Consider the following 25,561-nt stretch of genomic DNA (forward strand, 5'->3'; position numbering starts at 1 on the left):
ATAATTTTTCTTGTTTTATACTCTTAATGAACAAAATAATCTTGAATAAAATTTTTCTTCAAATAGTGCTTTAAACATTGAAGTGTCACATAAATATTCAAAAAGATAACAAAATTTGAACTGAACAGTTTACTAATTTTTGTTTACTAAATTCCTTTTTCAAATGATCTTAAAGATCTTATTAAATTCCTCATCATTAAAAATGTGTAAAAATGTTATTTTGGGTAGTTCTATTTATACTCGTACTGTCCGATTAATTCTTTATATAACTGGAAACTTTGGATCAGCTCAATTCTCTGTTACTGTAGTTCAATAACACAACTTTGTGTCGGTAATCAAAAGAAATGATAACCGCCGTATGAACACATCTGCGGATGTTTCAAAATTCAAAATTGTACCAGTTCATGTTTAATGTTGAATTCTGCTAAAGCAGGTGCTAGGGGACGTAGACGGTAGTTTGTACTTGACAGTACCGTCCATGAACAGGCTCAATCAAACCGAGTCTGAAACATTTTCAATTTTGCCGTGTTGGGCTTTCTTTAGGGGTTCTTATTTTCTACAATTTAAAAAAATAAGAATAGATCTTAACAACTTATAAAGCACTGATTATCTTAACTATGTTCATGAAAAAGCAACATTGATCTGCCTTAATTGTTTGTTTTGACAGCTGTGACATACTGTTGACCCCCTTAGTTTACTTACAGTGTGACTTACATATTGTTATATTTGTTCTGTCCAATGAATCATTGATTTCAGCAAGTTTGTGTTGAAGCCGGTGCTAGCGGCACAAGAGATGCTTCACATTACATTATATCTCCTGAACGGACTCAATCAAACTGATCACATCTGCGGATGTTTGTACCAGTTCATGTGAAATGTTCTGGGGATTCTTATTTTCTCTATTTTGTTTGAACTGCTTTCGATGGATTACCAGATTACTTTTACCAGATTTTATAGTAGTCAGTTTACACATCTTTGATTACATAATCAGAATTTATAATTAATTCCAGTCTGGTGCTGAAAATTATTCTCTCCCTTTTTCTCGGTGTCAAGTGCGTTGAAACTTTTGACTGAGAATTATACCTATAAGTTATTATATATTTTAAAAGCAAGTATGTATTCTTGACTAAGATATCTTTATAATGAGTTAATGTGCCGTTATTGATGATTTGCATCCACACTAAAGTGAGGTAAAATAGGAATCTTTGAGAGTTAAAATCTAGTATCTGTGGAGTAAGGGTTAACTATTTAAAAAAAGTATGTTTAGTTCAATAAATTGTTAGATTTTTCATTCCAATTGTTGTTAGTGTATGAAAACATCTGCTACAGGTATTCTGTGTAAGATATATCGAATGGAGGTGTTTGACGACAGTTAACCTAAGAAACATTAAAACAAATTTACTGTAATAACGATATGAATACAAAATTAATTTTTCTTTTACAAGCTTGCAACCTTTTTACGCGTAACATTATTTAAATTCACACGTTATTTTAACTCCAGAGGAACTGAAGTGAATCAAAAACAAACAAAAAAACAATCCCGATATAAATATGTTTGCAACAAAATTGTTAATTATTTGTATCCGGTTTTATTTCCTCTTGTGTGCAAATGTTTATTGTTTTAGTTGAAAGTATGAGTGTCTGCTGGGAGATTTAATGTTGTTGGATTATTAAGGATCCAATATATGTAATGTGTTTATGCATAAAGGATAATACTAAACATAAAACTAATTAAATTGAGGACAAAAATGAATACCAGAATTTATGATTCAGTAATCAATTATTCTTTATGTTCTTGACATGTTTAGCTTTCGTCGGCTTAACGTCTTATATGGCCCCAAATTTCTCCAGATATTCCTCGTACATAAAGAAAGCAAGTTTTGGCTTAATATACTAAGGTATTGTACCTACAAGAAATGAATAGAGACAGTTATGTCCGAAATTAGTTAATATATATGTTGATATTTGGCTGATTAATAGATTATATATTATCTTATCAGGATATGTTTCACTTTACTCTATTAAATGCTACATAAATGCATACGGATGTGTCAGATACCTGGCACGATGATTGTTAGACTTACCCTACGACGTTGTTTCAGCGTACCCGTCCTGCCACGGTATAAAAGACGGATCCGTTGAAGACCTTAAGCTAGCTATATAATACAATAATTGAGCCGCGTCATGACAAAACCAACATAATGGGATTGCGACCAGCATGGATCCAGACCAGCCTGCGCATACGCGCAGTCTGATCAAGATTCATTATGTACGCTTACCAACCCTATTACATGTAGAGAAACTGATAGCGAACAGCATGGATCCTGATCAGACTGCGCAGATGCGCAGGCTGGTCTGGATCCATGCTGGTCGCAAACGCATTACGTTGGTTTTGTCATGACGCGGTTCATATTTTTAACAGTTATAACAAGATGTTGATTAGATCGATTACTGCAAATTGAAAGTATTAATAACACTATACAAGAATTTTTGAAAAGGCAAATGGTCTACTCACATTGTCAGAAGTAAGTTTAAATGATCGGATTTAATGTGTCACCCAAGAACAAAGTTATATTGCCTTTACAATCAATTACTTAATGACCACTATTATAAGGTTTCATTTATTTACGAATATATGTCTGTTGAAAGGAAAATTTCAATTTGTTTCACGGCATTTATCTAAAATTAAATGGAATCAAAGGATTGATAGTCCTACAAAGCGGTGATATGACTGTATTACAGCCATTTGAACACATACTGACTATTTTTTATGCTTTTCACAAGTGTCTATATTACTCAGAAAAACAACATTTTTTTCAATGGGTATTTGTGATAAAAAAGACATATATTAACAGTATTCAAAACATACATGACAATGTCGGGGAACATCGTCTAATATAATGTTGCATAAAATTATCCTATTGACAATTGTAGAAACGATAAAAATGATATGAAGGTCGAATAAGAAAAACAATGTGTACATGCATAAATATTTTATGAAATACATATATTATTAATTGATATGATACATATATTTGCTAAACAAGGAGAGCATATTTCAAAGATAATCAATTAAATAGCATGAACGTAAAACAAAACTCAGTGGAAAACAGATGAACTCGGGAGAATGATACGAAAGACCGGTGAGGACATTTCAATTTCATGAATTCCAGACTTCATCTTTGTAAATTCACATTTTCATGTTCAAGAATCCACGATTTCAACTTAATGAATTCCGTATTTCAACATCATGAATTCACGATTTCAACATCACGGATTCAACTTCGTGAATTCATGAAGCTGAAATGGAGAATTCGTGTATTCCGTATGTTGAAACGGGAATTAACGAAGTTAAAATTATGAAATTACGAAAATTAATCGGGTATTTATGAAGTTGAATTGTACCAATCGGTCTCTCGTGCGCGTACAGTTACAAGTATATATCATTTGTGTATTCATATACTGAATTCGTACTCTTTCTTCTGAAAGGTAAGGTGACTTATCAAGTCTTTGACAATACAGAGAAGTATACATCAGAACTTATTCTTCATTATATATTCAAACCATTGCGATGTTGGATGTATCAAATATTTCAGTTTGCATTAGAAATTATTTACTTTATGTGAACAGTTTACGTCACTTTCGTACATACATTTTAACACAGAGATTAAAATAAGTTACAAACATCTTATCTAAACACGTAACGGTTCATATGTGGCGGCATCGTTTGAATAATGTGTCAGCTCAGTATATTGTTTAGAAGTGTCCTCGTCAGCTTCTGCAACATTATTTTCATAATCTTGTTCCTCTGTTACATTTGTAGTATTTCCTATATTGTCATTTCCACTGAAACAAGCACAAAAATGTATATGCCAAACAATATTTATTAGTTTATTGTGAACAAAGGTTCGTTTCTAAATTTCGTTTTATAAACTTTTCGCTACAGCGCGTTTGTATAGGAATTATATTTTTGTTATATATACTCAAGACTAGCATAAGAATAATTAGAAATAGTATAAATGATGGAAAAGACTACTGTCAAATAGATGAAATTATTATTACAAAAAAAAATGCAAAAACTCACGTTCTGAATCCATATCTTGCATTTGTTGTTGTACCTGATATAGAAAATTTAACTCGTATTTAGTTATAAAATTGTTTTGGTTTTGGTATTTTAATACAAAGGTTTAAATTAGTTAGGTGTGCAATGGGCCCATTTTCCATAAATATTTCAAATATTGATAAAAACAATAGAATAGTGTTATTGAGATATACTTCTTTATAACATGTTGCTTGAATAAAATTTTGATAGACTTCTAAATAGTTTAGAATGAACAATTATATGATGTGTAATAATTGTTTGTTCAATAACATTTAATGTTCTGCTACATAAATATATTTAATATCGGATCATGTATCCTATACTTGCCAATAACTTCCATGTATAAAGCTTTCGTGGTTTATGGTTGTAGACCAATTGACTCTCGTGAAACGAGCAAAGGAATTCGACAAATTCATGAAATGAACAAAGTAATCTATAACAGTCAATTACAAGGTCTTACTTAAAGAAACTGTAGGCAACTTTTTACCTTTCTTATTGGTATTTCTTTTGTACAATATGGATACACCAGTACCATAGCCAACCAGAACAACACATACTATTCCGAGAACTATTGTAGTTGTAAAGGAGCATTTCTCTTCATTGTACTTATTGCATGTGTCAGGTCTGAAATCTAAGTAAGCAGATAATAATATGAATAGGCAATTAAAAAGCTTACAAAAACTGATGTTGGAACTGATTCATGTTTAAAAATAACATGTATAAAAATGACAATTAAAATATCCATAAAATTCAATACTTGTAATATTTTCTTTTGTCAAGACGATGTGTTATTAGGTCCAGAAATTGTCCATTTCAAAAGAATAATAACTAACAATACCTTTCTCTGAGAGGAACAATATCTGGTCGTATGAACCGATTCTGTTAATAGTAGTTACACGATATTTTCCAAACTGTTCACGAGATACATTTGAGATTGTTAGATTTGTCTCCAAATCAGATGATGAAATTTGAAGATCTTCGTTACTCAGTAAAGAAACCCAATTAAGTCGATCTTCCATGGACCATGAAAATCCTTTAGGTCCAGGTTTAGGATAAGCTATAACCATGAATGAAAGTGTTACGGATTCACCGACCTGACTCGTTATATTGTGAAGAACTTGTCGAACTGGCCGTGGAGAACCTATCAAAATATAAATAAAAATCCCATGTCCGACAAAATTATTATTCTAAGCATAAAATATATAGTAGTGAAATAAAATGATTAAACTACTTTATAAATTATTCAATCATTAATGTCATATCATTCAGATGATAAATCTTAAACAGTTATATGTGTAGTAAGCAAGTCTACAAGATATAATAAGCCACGCCTTTAATATCAAATATCGTTATTGTTACTGTGTGTATGTTTACTTGATGTTTGGGAGTTTATGAGTGTATACTTGGATGCAACACATATAATAAAATACATATAATAAAATATATAAACCATCCTTCGGGTCTTGTTTAGTTTGTATGCTAGTAAGCCATCCAAATAGAAAATATAAATGTTACAATATGTTCATGTACTCTTACTCTAATAGTTTCAATTTCATTTTAATTAAACATTATACCGATTTATATACATTAATTTATTAATTACTGAGTTTGTATTATACTAAAACACTAACCTAGAATACTCACTAGCATTTTAAGATAAACTTACATTCTACAAATAGCGTAGCAGTTTTGTTTGTTGAGGCACCGAAATTATCAACTGCTTTGCAGATATAAATGCCGCCTTTAGTACAAGTTACGTCTTGAACATTGTATTCTAATTTATTTGTGTTAGACTGTCTTGCAATAATGTCCCCGTTAAATATGATATAAAGTTCTTTGGCAGATATTCCAGTTACAATGCAAGTAAGCGGAATGTTCACATCATGTTCCTCTAATGTCGCCACCGTTTGACTTTCATTCTGTCCAATATAAAACGATTTTACGTTTGTCCGTTCTAAAATAAATAATATTTTAGCAAGTATGAAAAATAGTACTGAACGTAGCATATCGTTTGGTTTTGACATGCACAAGTACACATCATCATACAAATAAATATTAACATTTTAACAATTTAAATATATATAAATCGAAATAAAGATTTTAGCATATCAATGAATTGTTTTACTTTTATTTACACTTTTTCTATTACTATTTGATTATCCTTCAATACTTTAAGGAAAAAACTTTGTTTATAGGTTCAATATCAAAATGATGTAAACATTATAAAGATAAATGATATATTTCTACAATTATTCATTATTCACCCAACAAGTAAGTTTTGCAGAAAATGGATTTTAAATCATAAGATATAAGCTGAATATTCACAAATTATATAAAATGTTTATCATGAATAATTTATTCTATGATGGAAGTATTTGTACGACTTATTAGTAATATGGACCATGAATAATCATGATGTAACAAAACAAAAAATATTTGAAAGTTCTTCCTACATTTCACTTTTATTTGTCTACGGCATCATTCATTGTAACTGATTAACTATGAATTCAAAAATATATTTTTTTTTATTTTAGGAATGCGAAAAAAAATTATTTGTTCATCCGTAAAATATGAAGAATTTCCAATGCAAAAAGATCTACATATAGAACTAACTACCTTGACAGCGAGGAAACAGGTGATGAAATTTCAACGGAACTTGCCCAGCTGGCATCCAAAGTGCAACGGTGACGGCCAAAAGAGAATATATCTAAAAGTTTAACAAGCATTAGCATTTCCAAAAATGCTCGGAATCCCCGTTCATCCATGAATATAGAAATAATATTTCCTTTCTTGCCTAATACTTTATTGTATGTGGTCAACACATAAAGCCAACAAAATTATTCGAGATTTACTCTACCATTCCGTTCAGATTGTCAAAATATTTCGACGCACTCAGTTAGATTCTGTAGGAGATACTCAGTATTGCCATGAGAAAAATATCACAATAACTTGACTCGTAGTACAATAATAAGACTACATGCGCTACCTAAAGTACGTGCATCAATCGGCAAAGAAATTGCGGCGTAATTAACAACAGTTACTTGCTACACATTAAAACTGATGTCTGTGAACATGCTATAAATGGAATTTACGTTATAAGCTCCGTCGAGTGCTTTGCGACGTTTCTCTTTGAAACGGACTTTAACTGACCTGCTATATGCGACAATGATGCAATAACAACACTCATAGTAAACTCGTCCGGAAGAAAGCATTTATAAAGTTTTTCCTGTAAGTTTTGGAAAGAAAACAATATATACACTTTTTAGACTACATTCTCTAATCAGAAATGACATGTAACAAAAAGTATTTCAATTTGCTGTGTTCATCTTGCAAGAGATTAAGGACTGGTACCAAGTTCGTACATTGATAATGGTATTTTTCAGTTGTACTCATAAGTAACCCAACAAAACATGGCGGTTGGGCGAGGCCATTTAAGCATCACTCATTGAAGTTTTTGACGTCCATTTTGTTATCATGTGATACTGAATTATTTGCTTTGATTGGCTAAAGGCTGGCGGTGTACAGGTAAAACTGTTTAAATCTTGTCAATTGTATATATCGCCGTCCAGGAACGGCGATAACAACAAAACACAAAAGACCGAAAAATGAAGAAAACCTCCAGATACCGAAAGTTAACGAGCAATTGTGATGGCAACTCAAGCGCGATACGAAATCGTTTGACCGCTATGCAGCGGTCGCAATTATTGCTTTGCCAAGCTATAGTTCCTGTTCTCAAATTGATGGAAGTTTTGAAGAAACAAACTGCTTTACGAGAGTTCAAGGAGTTGACTGGTAATGCATACAAGATTCTAGCTCAACCAGTAGTTAGTTCAAATGACGCACGAAAAGAGAGAATAAAGCTGGACTTACTGTTATCATATCGACTACTGTGCACACAAACCAGTCATCAGCAACGAAAGAGCAACAGGGAGTAAACAATAATTCTGAAAACCAAACGCATTAATGAAAAGAAGCTGACGAGAAAAATCGCATTAAAAATGTAAGAGGGAAAATCAACCGTATGAAAAAATATTTTGAAAATCGGGAAACGGGAAAGCGGATAAGATATCAATGTGGGAAACTATAACGCCAGACGAATGGGTTCTAAACACAGTAAGAGGCTGTACAATTGAAGTGTCACGGATACCTAGGCAACAGCATATTCCTACTCCGTTTTCTTTTACAGCAGACGAAAATGCGAAAATACAAACGGAAAGAAATAAATTCTTAGAAAATGGTATCATTGAGAAAGTACATTTTTCCGAACCTGATGAATTTATATCAAATAGTTTTACACGTCCTAAGAAAGCATTTCATAGAAAACAGTCATTTTAAAATGGAATCCCTCAAATTGGCATTGACAATCGTTAGGAAAAATAGGTTTATGGTTTCAAGTGACATTGAAGATGCTTAGTACTCTATAAAAATCAAGGAAACTAATCGCAAATATTTCCGGTTTTAATATAATGACGTAAAATACCAATTCTTTGCATTGTTTATTGGTTATTCATGCTCTCCTAGAATATAGAGAAAATTAATGAAACTGGTTTTCTCTTATCTGAGGACACTTGGCTACATGCAGATACGTATCATTCGTGTTTAGAAAATGTCCGAGATACTGTACAATTATTCGAAAAATTAGGTTTAACAGTAAGTCTTTCAAAATCTGTACTCGGACCATGCAATAGAATAGTTCTCTTATGGTTTATATTGTGTAGCCCTTCAATGACGGTCTGATTAACGACAAATAAAGAAGAGACTATAACTCAAAATTACACACTAAACGTACGACAATACGCAAATTTGCAAAACTCATTGGAAAATTGAATGCCGCGGAACTCGGGGTACAATATGCAATAATTCACATAAAACCGCTCGAAAAAGTGAAAGACCATTACCTGAAACGTCATAGGGGGAACTTTGACAGATTTATGACAGTTCCACATACAGTTAAACCATTATTAGAATGGGGGATAATAAATTAATTTAAGGGACAGCTACAAGCCAATTGTTATTAAAGAACCCGATGTTATAATCTATACCGATTCTTCGAAAACAATGTACGACATCTATAACAAAACCGAACAATCTAAAACTAAAGGATATTGGTCAATTGATGAACAAAAATCGCATATTATTATTCTTGAATTAAATTTAAACATTTAACACGAATCTGACAATGAATTAATTAGATTACACCTTAGATAATTATCTCTGCTGTCAATCCAGGAGTTTCAATGACATCTGAGTAAATATTATTGCTTTTAAACTAAAACGCAAAATTAATGTGTTTCTAAACATTTAAAGTACAAAAACGTATCATCTACGACTCACCTTAAATCGTTTTATAACAACAAGATCATGCGAAATCGGTATATACACGTTTTGTAAACATTTAACCAACGTACATCTGACAATACTACAAGCTGCGCGTATATTAATAATTATGGGGGGAATTGACACCTTAGATAGCATAGCTAGACATCTGTAGTTTTGGTGCATTCGTAGAAAAATACATATCTCTGCCTGTCATATCCCAGGAGTTTCAAATGTACATGCTGATAAACCGAGTAGACCGGGCAATGATGACACAGAGTGGTCCATAGATCAAAAATTCAAAATATTTTTAATGAATTACTTAAATATTTTCCGAATATGAGTAAAGATCTATTCGCTTTTAAACTAAAACGCAAAAATTAAAATGTACGTTTCTACATATCCTGACCCTGATGCTTGGGCTACATATGCTTTTCATTTAAATGATGTGATCATCAATTTTATATTTTTGCTCCTTTCAGCTCACTGTGGAAAATATTACAAAAGATAATTAAACAATACATAAAACGTACAAAAAACGTTGAGAAATAGTGAGAGATTATTGATATCTACGATTCCACCTTTTAAATCGGTTTCTAAACAAACTCTGTCACTGTGGATAAAACTGACAATGCTTAGAGCAGGCATTCGAAATAAATTTAAACCTCATAGTTCTAGAGCTGCTTCGTCTTCCTGTGCATTTCGAAAAAGGAATGATATTGACAGATATTATGACATATGCAGGATGGAGTAATTTATCAGTTTTAATAAGCCATAGATAAACAGGGAGGCAAATACATTTCAGAGCAATGTTCTAGAGAGCTACTGTACGTATTAACCAATAAACTTATGAAAATTATATTATCATATTCAAACATGTTTTTATAATTTGTATTACTAATATATTACTACCGAGTAGAACTACCAATGTTTGGCTAGCTGTCTGGATAATGTCCTCACATAAGTGAATTACCTTGCGGGATATGAACCCATAGCGGTTAAGGGCAAGTGCTTTGACACTCACTACCTTAACCACTACATAACAATAAAACAAAATTATTGTCATTAATTATTCTTAAAATAAAAGAAGGAAACTGAATTAATTTCAAAAGAAACCAGGTTATACCGAAAGTTTATTTACATGCCTATAAAAATGTATTCATTCCTTACATTTTTTGAAAGATTTTGCTTATTACTTAGAACTTGAAATGTCATTGAAGTTAATTCATACTCCCATCAGCTATCTGTACTATTAAAAAATCAAGTTATCTGAAGCCAAATTTAAATTGGACCTATATATTCATGTGTTTCATCTTTATAACAATAATAATAACAATAAATTACCTTGCTATAGAGTCTAATCACCTGCTAACCATCATTTTGGTACAAAAAAGAAAAAAGGAGATGACTAAGTAAAACAAGTAGAACAATTGGTCTTCTAAAGCCAATTTAAGTGAATTATGTCAAACAACCTATCAAACTTAAAACAGTCTTATGAACAGACTCAATTAAACCGAGCCTGCAACATTTTCAATTTTTCCGTGTTGGGCTTTCTTTAGAGATTCTTATTTCTCTCTATTTTAAACACACAGTGGATAATCATATTATATCAAGATTTCAAGTTCAAGTTTATTAACCGGTTCCTAGCCGGCAGCAGCGAAAAGTAGCAAATTTCAATAATTTAAAACTGAAGGTAAATCATTTTTATGACTCAAGATCATTCAAGTCGTCTTGGAGGAACAATCAAAGGATAAAAACTAAAGCAATAGCCACTTTGGAACATTTTTGGTATATTTTCTTAATTAAACCAGAGTTATGAATCTTGATAAAGACAGTTGCATTAAAATATTGCTTTGACATGTTAATTTTGAAATTGTTGTCTCTATCGGTTTCTGCGATGGGACGGGAAGGGACAAAGAGATCCACCACCACATACAAATCTGTGGTAGGAGTATAAAAATGCGAGTTCGCCTTAATACAAAGAACAAATCTTTTCTTAAAAAAAATAGAGAGACAATAGTGAAAGAGGTCGAAAAATTAAAGCAGAATTTAATGTCCTATGACAACCGAAAGTAAAGTGACAGAATAATAGTAATAAAGTACGAGACTTTTAATGCAATGTATGTCGATAAGCATTTAAATAATTTTGAACTCACCGGCACATTGAATTTCAGTTGTGAAATCTGTGTGTAGTTGTTCAGACATTCCAGTAAATGATAAAATGCTGCATTTTAACTGGACAGTTTTCTTTACGTTACCAGGGAATGTTGTATATCTTGGAAGAGATAAAATTGAAGAATATTTTCTCTCAGAGTCAGAACATCCTGTTGTTGTATCAGACGCAGATCCTGGTGTTGACCAGACTTGAAGGGAATCACTTCCTGACTGAAATGTTGATTAATTTTGAAGATTACACTATCCAGCACATTGAAAACAATAGTTACATCGGTAGTGACTTTAAAGAATTATGACAAAATAACCTGTTTTAAAATTGGTGCTAACATTGTCTGAAATATTCCATTCCTTATTTGCTCCTTTCTTGCTCTTATTTCTTGTGACCAGAGAAAATGGTTTTCACTTGTTTTCTTTCCTAGAGAGCATGAAACGAAGACATTTTTTATTAATTTGAGATCTTCGTGATTTAGTTTAGTATTATCGATCGCCCTCTAATTACAACAGCATGTAGCCATAGTAAGACATTGATATGACCTGTAATTGTTTAACGAAACTAGCCTTTGAAAGAAGAAAAACTCACTTTTATTTGTTTTAGGGGCAGATATATAGTAAGACGGAGACTTCTCACAGGTACTTTTCAAATTCCTAACCTCCCATCCTGAATGAAAATTTAAGCAAATCATACCTCAGAATAATACCAAGTTAATGATGGTTGCGGATAGGAACACCCGGTACTACATTTAAGTTGAACAGCATTCTGTGCTAAATCTTGAACCTGGCTCGGAGGGTTTTCATACTGGAGTGATACTGGTACAGCTGTAACATCCAAAAAATGACAGCTATATCAGAATATGAACATTTTTTTTCTTTTATTGTAAACTTTGTTGGTTTAAAAAACGTCTGTTTTAAACACGAGTGTTTAAGTGTAGTTTCTGTATCTTTAACTTTTTCAATTTTGTCGTGTTGTGCTTTCTTTGGGGATTCTTATTTTCTTTATTTGTTCAATAATAAGTTCCGCTCATTGAATTTTCGTTTAAGGCACACGCATTTTTTACTTGGGGACCATACACCGTTTTTCATGGAATGACAATACTGTGTCACATTGAAGGTTCCATAAAAACCGCCGTAAAAACATATCTGCGGGTGTTTCTGAATTCAAAATTTTACTTTTTTCGTGTTTAAATTTTGAATTCTGCTTAAACCGGTGCTGTGGGATGTGGACGGTAGCTTGCATTTCCAGTACCGTCCATGAACAGGCTCAATCAAACCGAGCCTGCAACATTTTACAATTTTGCCTTGTTGGGCTTCCTTGAGTGATTCTGTTTTTCTCTATGCTATTTGTATACACAAACGTTTTTCATTTTTCTTTGTGATATATTTAGGAAGATACACTTTTGTGTTGTCTGTATATGATGAATTTTCGATGGTAGTATCACATTCGTTTCTTTGTAAATGTCTATATATTAATGCACTTGGGTGTTCTTTATTTTCGCGTATTTCGGATGTCTGACATACATAGAAAGGACTTGTGATATTTAGGAAATGTCTTGTAAATATGTTGATGTGATAAATTATGACATACTTTTCTGACGATTATGTTACTTTTTACCGCTATACATTGTCCCAACGTATTGGCGATGAACATGTATATATGTTTTTGTCAAGTAAAATGTTTGATCCGTTCTGTTTTGTATGTTAATTTATCATATACGGAATTCATTGTTGGAATGCTGCTTGTTAAATGTATGTCTGTATGTATGCACCGAGAGGGGATCAAACCAAACCTGGGAGAGTACACAAGGGCGAGGGACATGTTGTATATGAAATGATAAGAACTGAATGGGCCAATACGGGAATAATAGGGACAATAGGTTAAGGAACAGATAGGGAGATGGGGAAAAGGGCAGGGCACAATATGGGATAAGAAGGGAAATGGAAAGAAAATACTTACAGTTAAGACAATTTAACAAGAAAAGAAATCACAAAACGTGTAGACATTCAAATATATAACATTCCATACATGTGAAACATTCAAAGGAAAACAGAGGGATATATCTATTATAGTAATTTAATTGAAAAACTAGAAGGGTTTTTGTCACGAAAAGATATGCTCCAAAACTAGGTATGGTCACTCTTGAATGTGAAGTTCCATTGAAATCACACCAGTAGTTTGACCTGTAAAAGCCAGACAAAATTTTTCTATTTATAGCTCTGGCGGCCATTTTGTGAAGCAAAGCAGAACATTCCGGTGACATGCACAACTAAGGATGGTACTGATCACTACCGTAAAGTTCGGTTGAAATCCCACCAGTAGTTTGACATATGAAAGGCGGACAAGATTTTTTCTATTTTTAGCTCTGGCGGCCATTTTGTGCAGCGAAGCGGAACGTGCCGGTGAGGTGCACAACAAGGAATGGTTCTGATCACTCTTGTAAAGTTTGGTTGAAATCCCAACAGTAGTTTGACATGTGAAAGGCGGACAAGATTTTTTCTATTTTTAGCTCTGGCGGCGATTTTGTGCAGCGAAGCGGAACGTGCCGGTGAAGTGCACAACAAGGAATGGTTCTGATCACTCTTGTAAAGTTTGGTTGAAATCCCACCAGTAGTTTAGCCTGTGAAGGGCGGACAAGATTTTTCTATTTTTAGCTCTGGTGGCCATTTTGTGCAGCGAAGCAAAATGTGCCGATGATGTGCACAACTTGGGATGTAACTGATCACTCCTGTAAAGTTTGGTTGAAATCCAACTAGAAGTTTGACCTATGAAGACCAGACAAGATTTTTCTATTTTTATCTCTGGCGGCCATTTTGTGCAGCGAAGCGGAACGTGCCGGTGATGTGCACAACTAAGGATGGTACTGATCACTCCTGTAAAGTTCGGTTGAAATCCCACTAGTAGTTTGACCTGTGAAGGGCGGACAAGATTTTTCCTATTTTTACCTCTGGCGGCCATTTTCTGCAGCGAAGCGGAACGTTCCGGTGATGTGCACAACTAGGGATGGTACTGATCAGTACCGTAATGTTCGGTTGAAATCCCACCAGTAGTTTGACATGTGAAAGGCGGACAAGATTTTTTCTATTTTTAGCTCTGGCGGCGATTTTGTGCAGCGAAGCGGAACGTGCCGGTGAGGTGCACAACAAGGAATGGTCCTGATCACTCTTGTAAAGTTTGGTTGAAATCCCACCAGTAGTTTAACCTGAGAAGGGCGGACAAGATTTTTCTATTTTTAGCTCTGGTGGCCATTTTGTGCAGCGAAGCAAAATGTGCCGATGATGTGCACAACTTGGGATGTAACTGATCACTCCTGTAAAGTTCGGTTGAAATCCCACTAGTAGTTTGACCTGTGAAGGGCGGACAAGATTTTTCTATTTTTACCTCTGGCGGCCATTTTCTGCAGCGAAGCGGAACGTTCCGGTGATGTGCACAACTAGGGATGGTACTGATCACTACCGTCAAGTTCGGTTGAAATCCCACCAGTTGTTTGACATGTGAAAGGCGGACAAGATTTTTTATATTTTTAGCTCTGGCGGCGATTTTGTGCAGCGAAGTGGAACGTGACGGTGAGGTGCACAACAAGGAATGGTTCTGATCACTCTTGTAAAGTTTGGTTGAAATCCCACCAGTAGTTTAACCTGAGAAGGGCGGACAAAATTTTTCTATTTTAGCTCTGGTGGCCATTTTGTGCAGCGAAGCAAAATGTGCCGATGATGTGCACAACTTGGGATGTAACTGATCACTCCTGTAAAGTTCGGTTGAAATCCCACAAGTAGTTTGACCTGTGAAGGGCGGACAAGTTTTTTTCTATTTTTAGCTCTGGCGGCCATTTTGTGCAGCGAAGCGGAACGTACCGGTGAAGTGCACAACAAGGAATGGTACTGATCACTTCCGTAAGGTTTGGTTGAAATCCCATTAGTAGTTTGACCAATGAAGGGCGGACAAGATTTTTCTATATTTAACTTAGGCGGCCATTTGTGCAGCGAAGCGGAACCTGTCGGTGATGCTCAAAATTATGGATGGTACTGATCACTACTGTAAAGTTGGGTTGAAATCACACCATTAGTTTGACCTGTGAAGGGCGAACCAGATTTTTCTATATTTAGCTCTGGTGGCCAGTTTGTGCAGCGAAGCAAAATGTGCCGGTAATGTGCACAACTATGGATGGTACTGATCACTCTTGTAAATTTTGATTTAAATCCCACCAGTAGTTTGCCTGTGAAGGGCGAACAAGATTTTTCTATTTTTAGCTCTTTTGGCCATTTTGTGCAGTGAGGCGGAACGTACTGGTGATGTGCACAACTAGGGATGGTACTGATAACTCCTGTATTAAAGTTTGGATGAATCCCTCTGGTAGTTTGACCTGTGAAGGACGAAAAAGATTTTTATGCCCACGGGCATATAGTTATTGAACCGTCCGTCTGTCCGTCCGTCTGTTCGTACGAGGTTAACCTAGAACGGCAAGTTGGATTTTTCTTAAGTTCTACCTGTACCAATGACTTCTTAGTTTACACACTTTCTAATCAATACAAAGTACATGATCTGGGCAAGTTACACAACTCTGGCTTTCATATTTATCAAGTTATTGCCCTTTTCAGCACTTAGAAAATAAAAAATGGTTAACCTTAAACGGCAAGTTGGAAATATCTTAAGTTCTATCTATACTAATGGCTTTATAATTTCCACACTTACTTATCAATACAAAGTACATGAATTACAAAGTTATATAACTGTGTCATCCATATTTCCCAGTTATTTCCCTTTTTTCACTTTGAAAATAGGGCCTTGTCTGGTTAACTTATTTCGGCAAGTTGGATTTATCTTAAATTTCTCCTAATTGCTTAATTTCTTTAATGATATCTTTCATATTTAGTAGGGGGAAACCTTTGATAGTCCTCTAAATTTTTGTGGAGTAAGCGGTCTCTAGTGTCAAGGTCACTGGTTTAAAAAATAAATATAAACATTTTTGCTCATACAGCCTTTATTTTAGTTGATGTCTTAGTTTAATACAAACATGCCAAGGGAGGTCCTCCTTCTATGGGTGTAGTAAGGGGTCATTTGGGACAAGATCAATATTACTAATCTCAAGGTCACCAATGTAAAAAAATAGATTTTTACATTTTTACAGGTGTTTTAACCTTATTCTATAGACAGATGTTATTTATAATTGATAGAAACATAAAATTTGATGGAGTTAGTGGTCAGTTGAGTCAAGGTCACCAATGCTAAAAATAGAATTTTACACATTTGCTCATACAGCCTTTATTAAGTGACAGATATATTTTATATTTGGTTGGAAGATAACTTGCATGGTATTCTTCCTTTGGATGGAGTAAGGGGTCAGTTGGGTCAAGGTCACTTGTGCTAAAAATAGATTTTTACACTTTTGCCCATACAGCTTTTATTTATTGACAGATGTATTTCAAATTTGGTAGGAAGATAACTTACATGGTATTCTTCCTTTGGATAGAGTTAGGGGTCAGTTTGGTCAAGGTCACCAGTGCTCAAAATAGATTTTTACACTTTTGCCCAGACAGCCTTTATTTATTGACAGATGTATTTCATATTTGGTAGGAAGATAACTTACATGAAGTTGAATATTTTTCAACTTCACAAGTCAGAGCAATGACTTGGCAACTTATATTTTTCACAATTACAAAATGCCATGACTTTGTCAAGCTAAATAACATGTGTTTCCAATTTTTTGGCAATTTTTCTGTCCATAACTGAGTGAATGGGTACACATTTTTTGAAATATTGTTACTGTCAAGAATCTGAGCCTGGGGCATTTGTGTTTAACAAACACATTCTTGTTCTATTTTTAGCTTGGGCGGCCATTTTGTGTAGCGAAGCGGAACGTGCCTGTGATGTTCACAATAAGGGATGGTACTGATCACTCCTGTAAAGTTCGGTTGAAATCCCACAAGTAGTTTGACCTGTGAAGGGCGGACAAGATTTTTTCTAATTTTAGCTCTGGCGGCCATTTTGGCCAGCGAAGCGGAACGTACCGGTGAAGTGCACAACAAGGAATGGTACTGATCACTTCCGTAAGGTTTGGTTGAAATCCCATTAGTAGTTTGACCGATGAAGGGCGGACAAGATTTTTCTATTTTTAACTTAGGCGGCCATTTGTGCAGCGAAGCGGAACCTGTCGGTGATGCTCAAAATAAGGGATGGTACTGATCACTACTGTAAAGTTGGGTTGAAATCACACCATTAGTTTGACCTGTGAAGGGCGAACCAGATTTTTCTATATTTAGCTCTGGTGGCCAGTTTGTGCAGCGAAGCAAAATGTGCCGGTTATGTGCACAACTATGGATGGTACTGATCACTCTTGTAAATTTTGATTTAAATCCCACCAGTAGTTTGCCTGTGAAGGGCGAACAAGATTTTTCTATTTTTAGCTCTTTTGGCCATTTTGTGCAGTGAGGCGGAACGTACTGGTGATGTGCACAACTAGGGATGGTACTGATAACTCCTGTAGTAAAGTTTGGATGAATCCCTCTGGTAGTTTGACCTGTGAAGGACGAAAAAGATTTTTATGCCCACGGGCATATAGTTATTGAACCGTCCGTCTGTCCGTCCGTCTGTCCGTACGAGGTTAACCTAGAACGGCAAGTTGGATTTTTCTTAAGTTCTACCTGTACCAATGGCTTCTTAGTTTACACACTTTCTAATCAATACAAAGTACATGATCTGGGCAAGTTACACAACTCTGGCTTTCATATTTATCAAGTTATTGCCCTTTTCAGCACTTAGAAAATAAAAAATGGTTAACCTTAAACGGCAAGTTGGAAATATCTTAAGTTCTATCTATACTAATGGCTTTATAATTTCCACACTTACTTATCAATACAAAGTACATGAATTACCAAGTTATATAACTGTGTCATCCATATTTCCCAGTTATTTCCCTTTTTTCACTTTGAAAATAGGGCCTTGTCTGGTTAACTTATTTCGGTAAGTTGGATTTATCTTAAATTTCACCTAATTGCTTAATTTCTTTAATGATATCTTTCATATTTAGTAGGGGGATACCTTTGATAGTCCTCTAAATTTTTGTGGAGTAAGCGGTCTCTAGTGTCAAGGTCACTGGTTTAAAAAATAAATATAAACATTTTTGCTCATACAGCCTTTATTTTAGTTGATGTCTTAGTTTAATACAAACATGCCAAGGGAGGTCCTCCTTCTTTGGGTGTAGTAAGGGGTCATTTGGGACAAGATCAATATTACTAATCTCAAGGTCACCAATGTAAAAAAATAGATTTTTACATTTTTACAGGTGTTTTAACCTTATTCTATAGACAGATGTTATTTATAATTGATAGAAACATAAAATTTGATGGAGTTAGTGGTCAGTTGGGTCAAGGTCACCAATGCTAAAAATAGAATTTTACACATTTGCTCATACAGCCTTTATTAAGTGACAGATATATTTTATATTTGGTTGGAAGATAACTTGCATGGTATTCTTCCTTTGGATGGAGTAAGGGGTCAGTTGGGTCAAGGTCACTTGTGCTAAAAATAGATTTTTACACTTTTGCCCATACAGCTTTTATTTATTGACAGATGTATTTCAAATTTGGTAGGAAGATAACTTACATGGTATTCTTCCTTTGGATAGAGTTAGGGGTCAGTTTGGTCAAGGTCACCAGTGCTCAAAATAGATTTTTACACTTTTGCCCAGACAGCCTTTATTTATTGACAGATGTATTTCATATTTGGTAGGAAGATAACTTACATGAAGTTGAATATTTTTCAACTTCACAAGTCAGAGCAATGACTTGGCAACTTATATTTTTCACAATTACAAAATGCCATGACTTTGTCAAGCTAAATAACATGTGTTTCCAATTTTTTGGCAATTTTTCTGTCCATAACTGAGTGAATGGGAACACATTTTTTGAAATATTGTTACTGTCAAGAATCTGAGCCTGGGGCATTTGTGTTTAACAAACACATTCTTGTTCTATTTTTAGCTTGGGCGGCCATTTTGTGTAGCGAAGCGGAACGTGCCTGTGATATTCACAATAAGGGATGGTACTGATCACTCCTGTAAAGTTCGGTTGAAATCCCACAAGTAGTTTGACCTGTGAAGGGCGGACAAGATTTTTTCTAATTTTAGCTCTGGCGGCCATTTTGTGCAGCGAAGCGGAACGTACCGGTGAAGTGCACAACAAGGAATGGTACTGATCACTTCCGTAAGGTTTGGTTGAAATCCCATTAGTAGTTTGACCGATGAAGGGCGGACAAGATTTTTCTATTTTTAACTTAGGCGGCCATTTGTGCAGCGAAGCGGAACCTGTCGGTGATGCTCAAAATAAGGGATGGTACTGATCACTACTGTAAAGTTGGGTTGAAATCACACCAGTAGTTTGACTTGTGAAGGGCGGACCATATTTTTCTATATTTAGCTCTGGTGGCCAGTTTGTGCAGCGAAGCGAAATGTGCCGGTAATGTGCACAACTATGGATGGTACTGATCACTCTTGTAAATTTTGATTTAAATCCCACCAGTAGTTTGACCTGTGAAGGGCGAACAAGATTTTTCTATTTTTAGCTCTTTTGGCCATTTTGTGCAGTGAGGCGGAACGTACTGGTGATGTGCACAACTAGGGATGGTACTGATAACTCCTGTAGTAAAGTTTGGATGAATCCCTCTGGTAGTTTGACCTGTGAAGGACGAAAAAGATTTTTATGCCCACGGGCATATAGTTATTGAACCGTCCGTCTGTCCGTCCGTCTGTCCGTACGAGGTTAACCTAGAACGGCAAGTTGGATTTTTCTTAAGTTCTACCTGTACCAATGGCTTCTTAGTTTACACACTTTCTAATCAATACAAAGTACATGATCTGGGCAAGTTACACAACTCTGGCTTTCATATTTATCAAGTTATTGCCCTTTTCAGCACTTAGAAAATAAAAAATGGTGAACCTTAAACGGCAAGTTGGAAATATCTTAAGTTCTATCTATACTAATGGCTTTATAATTTCCACACTTACTTATCAATACAAAGTACATGAATTACCAAGTTATATAACTGTGTCATCCATATTTCCCAGTTATTTCCCTTTTTTCACTTTGAAAATAGGGCCTTGTCTGGTTAACTTATTTCGACAAGTTGGATTTATCTTAAATTTCTCCTAATTGTTTAATTTCTTTAATGATATCTTTCATATTTAGTAGGGGGATACCTTTGATAGTCCTCTAATTTTTTGTGGAGTAAGCGGTCTCTAGTGTCAAGGTCAATGTCACTGGTTTAAAAAATAAATATAAACATTTTTGCTCATACAGCCTTTATTTTAGTTGATGTCTTAGTTTAATACAAACATGCCAAGGGAGGTCCTCCTTCTTTGGGTGAAGTAAGGGGTCATTTGGGTCAAGATCAACGTTACCAATCTCAAGGTCACCAATGTAAAAAATAAATTTTTACATTTTTACAGGTGTATTAACCTTATTCTATAGACAGATGTTATTTATAATTGATAGAAACATAAAATTTGATGGAGTTAGTGGTCAGTTGGGTTAAGGTCACCAATGCTGAAAATAGAATTTTACACATTTGCTCATACAGCCTTTATTAAGTGACAGATATATTTTATATTTGGTTGGAAGATAACTTGCATGGTATTCTTCCTTTGGATGGAGTAAGGGGTCAGTTGGGTCAAGGTCACTTGTGCTAAAAAATAGATTTTTACACTTTTGCCCATACAGCTTTTATTTATTGACAGATGTATTTCAAATTTGGTAGGAAGATAACTTACATGGTATTCTTCCTTTGGATAGAGTTAGGGGTCAGTTTGGTCAAGGTCACCAGTGCTCAAAATAGATTTTTACACTTTTGCCCAGACAGCCTTTATTTATTGACAGATGTATTTCATATTTGGTAGGAAGATAACTTACAGTTGAATATTTTTCAACTTCACAAGTCAGAGCAATGACTTGGCAACTTATATTTTTCACAATTACAAAATGCCATGACTTTGTCAAGCTATATAATATAACTTGTGTTTCCAATTTTTTGGCAATTTTTCTGTCCATAACTGAGTGGATGGGTACACATTTTTTTAAATATTGTTACTGTCAAGAATCTGAGCCTGGGGCATTTGTGTTTAACAAACACATTCTTGTTCTATTTTAAGCTTGGGCGGCCATTTTGTGTAGCGAAGTGGAACGTGCCTGTGATGTTCACAATAAGGGATGGTACTGATCACTCCTGTAAAGTTTGGTTGAAATCCCACCAGTAGTTTGACCTGTGAAGGGCAGACAAGATTTTTCTATTTTTAGCCCTGGCGGCCATTTTGTGCAGCGAAGCGGAACGTGCCGGTGATGTGTACAACTAGGGATAGTACACTCCAGTAAAGTTTGGTTGAAATCCCACCAGTAGTTTTGACCTGTGAAGGACGAACAAGCTCAATGCGGACGGACGGACGTTCTAACAGGAGAGTAATAATGCGGCTACTCTATTTTTCTCTTTATTGCTCTTTTTAGCCACACAAAAGAAAATAGCCGCATAAAAGCATTACGGAATAAATGACATCAAAGAAAAAGAACAGTGACCTATTGTCCCTCTAGCCTCATAATTACTGTCCTGTGAATGCGGACAGACGGACGGACGGACAGATAGACGTCGAAGGCAAAAACAATATGTCTCCCAAAAATTTTGGGAGACATAATCATATACTTTCCACATAAGCTTACACCTCGAAATGTATTTGAAGTAAGGGATATAAATTTCTTTACAATAGCATTAATTTTGTACAATATCGTTTGTAGCTTCATTTTTTTCACCTTTGTATTATGGAATTTTTTACACATAGAATACAAACTAAATAATTCAATAATTGTGCAACAAACACAATACGTTCATATCTAATATAATAATAAGACGAATAATTTTGAATTATTTAGGGTAAAACTTCATACTTATGACATTAACCAACATATCCTTTCTCTGATTCTCAATAGAACATGTCCACCATTTCTGATCCTCCGATCTGTTTACACTGGTTATGTTGATGTAGACATTAATCTTGTCAGCACTGAATGTGTATCTGCCAATACTGTTTGTCATACAGAATGATTCGGAGAAACAGATAGTCATTGGCCGGATATCAGGAAATGAGGAAGGAAGACGAGAGTCGCTCTTGTAGACATATAACGTATCAGACTTACTAAACTGTGATATCTCACACACGAGCTGTATATTACTACCTTTCAGAGCTGGTTTGTTCTCACGTATATATATTCTCTCAACAGTGCCTAAAACAGTTGTTAATATTTACTATTATTTCAAGTATACCAATGATAATATTAATTATAGCATGATGTGGTGATTTTTCTTTGAAGTTCTTCACCTGTTATACGCCAGAAACATGCTTTATTAGTGCTTTATTAGTGCTGTACCGGTTTAACCGGATACTTCAGGTTTGCCGTCCATTTGTCCGTCCCCTAGACAACGCAAATATAAGTAAATGGCATTTTGGAATGTATGCACGCCTTTTTATTTTCTTCTTTGATAATATTTTTTACTCAAACTTCTTCATTTTTTTAAAGGATTTACCTCAAACTCCTTGGTTATTTTCATATTAAATTTGAAATTGATCTGAAAATTATTTAATTTTCTTCTTGGTAAATCTGTAAATATAATTGGTATATCTATTTGATATCTTTTTCATTTCTCGTCTTTGTGACTACAAATGGTTTCTATTTTAAACTTTAGATAATTGTTCTTTGTTTTCAGCCATGTCATGAATGTCAATGTTCGTAAGTCAAGCATCTTTATTTCAAGAATTATCTCATCTTTAGTATATAAATTTTGCTTTAAAATGTTTTGTTCTGGTACAACCAGGGATGTTTAAAGATTTCCCCTCTGTCTATCAGTCTGTCTGTCTCTGTCCATCCCTAAAAGTTGTTTCCTGAGATCACTTCCAAAGAACATGAAACTTTTCCAAAAAAATAACTAATAATAGAGAAAAGTGGAAATATAAGTTATACATATTCATGATCAGAAAATTGAATCTTGCAGATTATTATATTATATGTTATTAACTAGGCAGGGAAACGTAACTTATTTCTATTATATAGACAAACTAAGATTTAAGTTCCACAATGGCTTTATTGAATGGCCATGACCATTGCTTGGGCTCTATCCGGTAGGAGGGGGGGGGGCTTATGAATTGCTTAACCGCCTCCGTGGTCGAGGGGTTAGAGTCGATGACTTCTAATCCAGTTACCTCTCTGGCGTGGGTTCGATCCCCGGGAGATGCTTTGGTAGTTTAGCGCGGAGGAAGGTAGTCTAGTACAGGTGTAACTCTCCAGAAACGATGGTTAGGAAACTACCCGCTCATATGACTGAAACACTGTTGGGAAAAGGCGTAAAAAATGAAACAAACAAACAATTGCTTGCAATATTATGATAATTGCTTGTTGGTAATAACGCACAATACGATATCTCAGATAACGAAACAAAGTGCGTTATTTCAAATAAAGAACAATTAGTTAAGACAAAAAACTAATATATTTAGATTTGGGATAGGGCATAGGTATTTGGGTACTTGGAATATGATCCTCAGTTTATTATGTAAAGCGTAATAGTAATGTAGCAATTGAAATGTAGCGATTTTGTGTAGACATATATCTAACTGCCTAAATAAAACGTAACGTAAAATAATGCAATTCAAAGTTTGTATCAATTGAATGCGGAATAAATTATTTTCAATAAACGAAAAGAAAGTTTTAAGAAATAATCATATTAAATAAGGGTCTTCTTTTCAAATAAAACAAAAGCTACACATTTATTTCTGCGTATTTGTGTTTATTCATAATTTTTTTCATTTATGTCTATGTTATGTTAATTATTAAAAATAAATGTATACCTGTGTAGTAGTTTATATTACTCACCAGCATGTAAATAAACTGTAAATCCAGTTATATAAACATATAGAATTTTTAATCCAACCATTTTAAATAGTAAAAACTAAAATTTAGATTTAACCTCTGAATCCGTTATCTTAAACAAAATTATTATATCTCATTTAGATCAGGATGTTTGAAAACGTAAGTACACTAGGAAGTCTAAAACTTAAGAAAGTACTTTAGTTTGTACAATTTGTTTATGCTGTTGACTTTATGGACAACAATACCATTATTTTAAGTAGTTTGCTTTTTTAATAATTGTTATTCGTTTTCTTTGTTATTGTTAAATTTAAAAAGAAAAATCATACTGAAAATAAATAGATAATTGTTTATTATAGTAACATATGCAATGAACATTTATACAATACAATACAATTTAACAAAGTGTTTTGCACCCGGCCAAATGGACCTATTAGTCACCTTTTACAATTAATTACATTGATCATATAACTACACATGATATGACAAATAAATTGTACATGTTCTTTTGTGCAACCTAAGTACACCGCCTTCTCTGAGTAAAGATTTTATTATTATAATAATTTAAATTATTACTTATGCTTCGTTTTCGGACAAGTTTCACTTTCACGGACAAAATGTATATGAACAGTCATTACATCTAGCTGTTTTGTCTCCATTTTCTCTATCGTCTCTATGTTTTATACTATTTATCTATCCTATCACATCCATCCATATTCCCATGCATCGACTTATTCACAATCCGTCTATCAAAGTGATGGTAATCAGGACAGGGCTATAAAACTTTAATGTTTAATTCCATGAATCCTATTTTTATTGAAAATTGTTATCATTTATCAACAAATAATCATTTGTTATAAACAGAATATGTTTTGAACATTTGATCTTGTAATAATAGCTCCTTGTGCATTTTCAATCATTTCACCGACAAATCACAGCAATGTAAAAATGTTAAAAAATATTTGCTGTGGCTTATTTTTATGTAAAATGCAAGTAACAATACATATATGTACGTTTTTTCTACTTATGCGTTGGTTTTATTTGATTGTAAGGAACACCTGAAGAAATTCACCTGCTATT

General features: G+C 34.2%; 1 protein-coding gene across 1 annotated transcript; it reads right to left on the reverse strand.

Moving 5' to 3' along the window:
• Positions 1 to 2,978: 2,978 nt before the first annotated feature.
• On the reverse strand, positions 2,979 to 24,629 carry LOC132720618 (uncharacterized). Its single transcript, XM_060704777.1, has 9 exons — positions 24,488 to 24,629; positions 22,511 to 22,846; positions 12,279 to 12,409; positions 11,575 to 11,803; positions 5,769 to 6,056; positions 4,941 to 5,243; positions 4,590 to 4,733; positions 4,085 to 4,118; positions 2,979 to 3,846 (listed from the first exon to the last, which is right to left on the reverse strand). The coding sequence occupies exons 1-9, from the start codon at positions 24,546 to 24,548 to the stop codon at positions 3,693 to 3,695; spliced, it is 1,680 nt and encodes a 559-aa protein (XP_060560760.1). The 5' UTR covers positions 24,549 to 24,629; the 3' UTR covers positions 2,979 to 3,692.
• Positions 24,630 to 25,561: the final 932 nt, after the last annotated feature.

This window comes from Ruditapes philippinarum, unplaced genomic scaffold (genome assembly GCF_026571515.1).
Source record: "Ruditapes philippinarum isolate M1 unplaced genomic scaffold, ASM2657151v2 ctg1736_1_1_1_1, whole genome shotgun sequence".
Classification (NCBI taxonomy): domain Eukaryota; kingdom Metazoa; phylum Mollusca; class Bivalvia; order Venerida; family Veneridae; genus Ruditapes; species Ruditapes philippinarum.

What these genes read in the sequence shown, in the direction of transcription:
- LOC132720618 (XM_060704777.1), bottom strand. Translation starts at nt 24,548, where the DNA reads ATGGTTGGATTAAAAATTCTATATGTTTATATAACTGGATTTACAGTT. An exon ending in TATGTTGGTTAATGTCATAA is followed by an intron (nt 12,410 to 22,510) that starts GTATGAAGTTTT and finishes TGGATGTTACAG; the next exon opens with CTGTACCAGTATCACTCCAG. An exon ending in TGCTACGCTATTTGTAGAAT is followed by an intron (nt 5,244 to 5,768) that starts GTAAGTTTATCT and finishes ATATTTTGATAG; the next exon opens with GTTCTCCACGGCCAGTTCGA.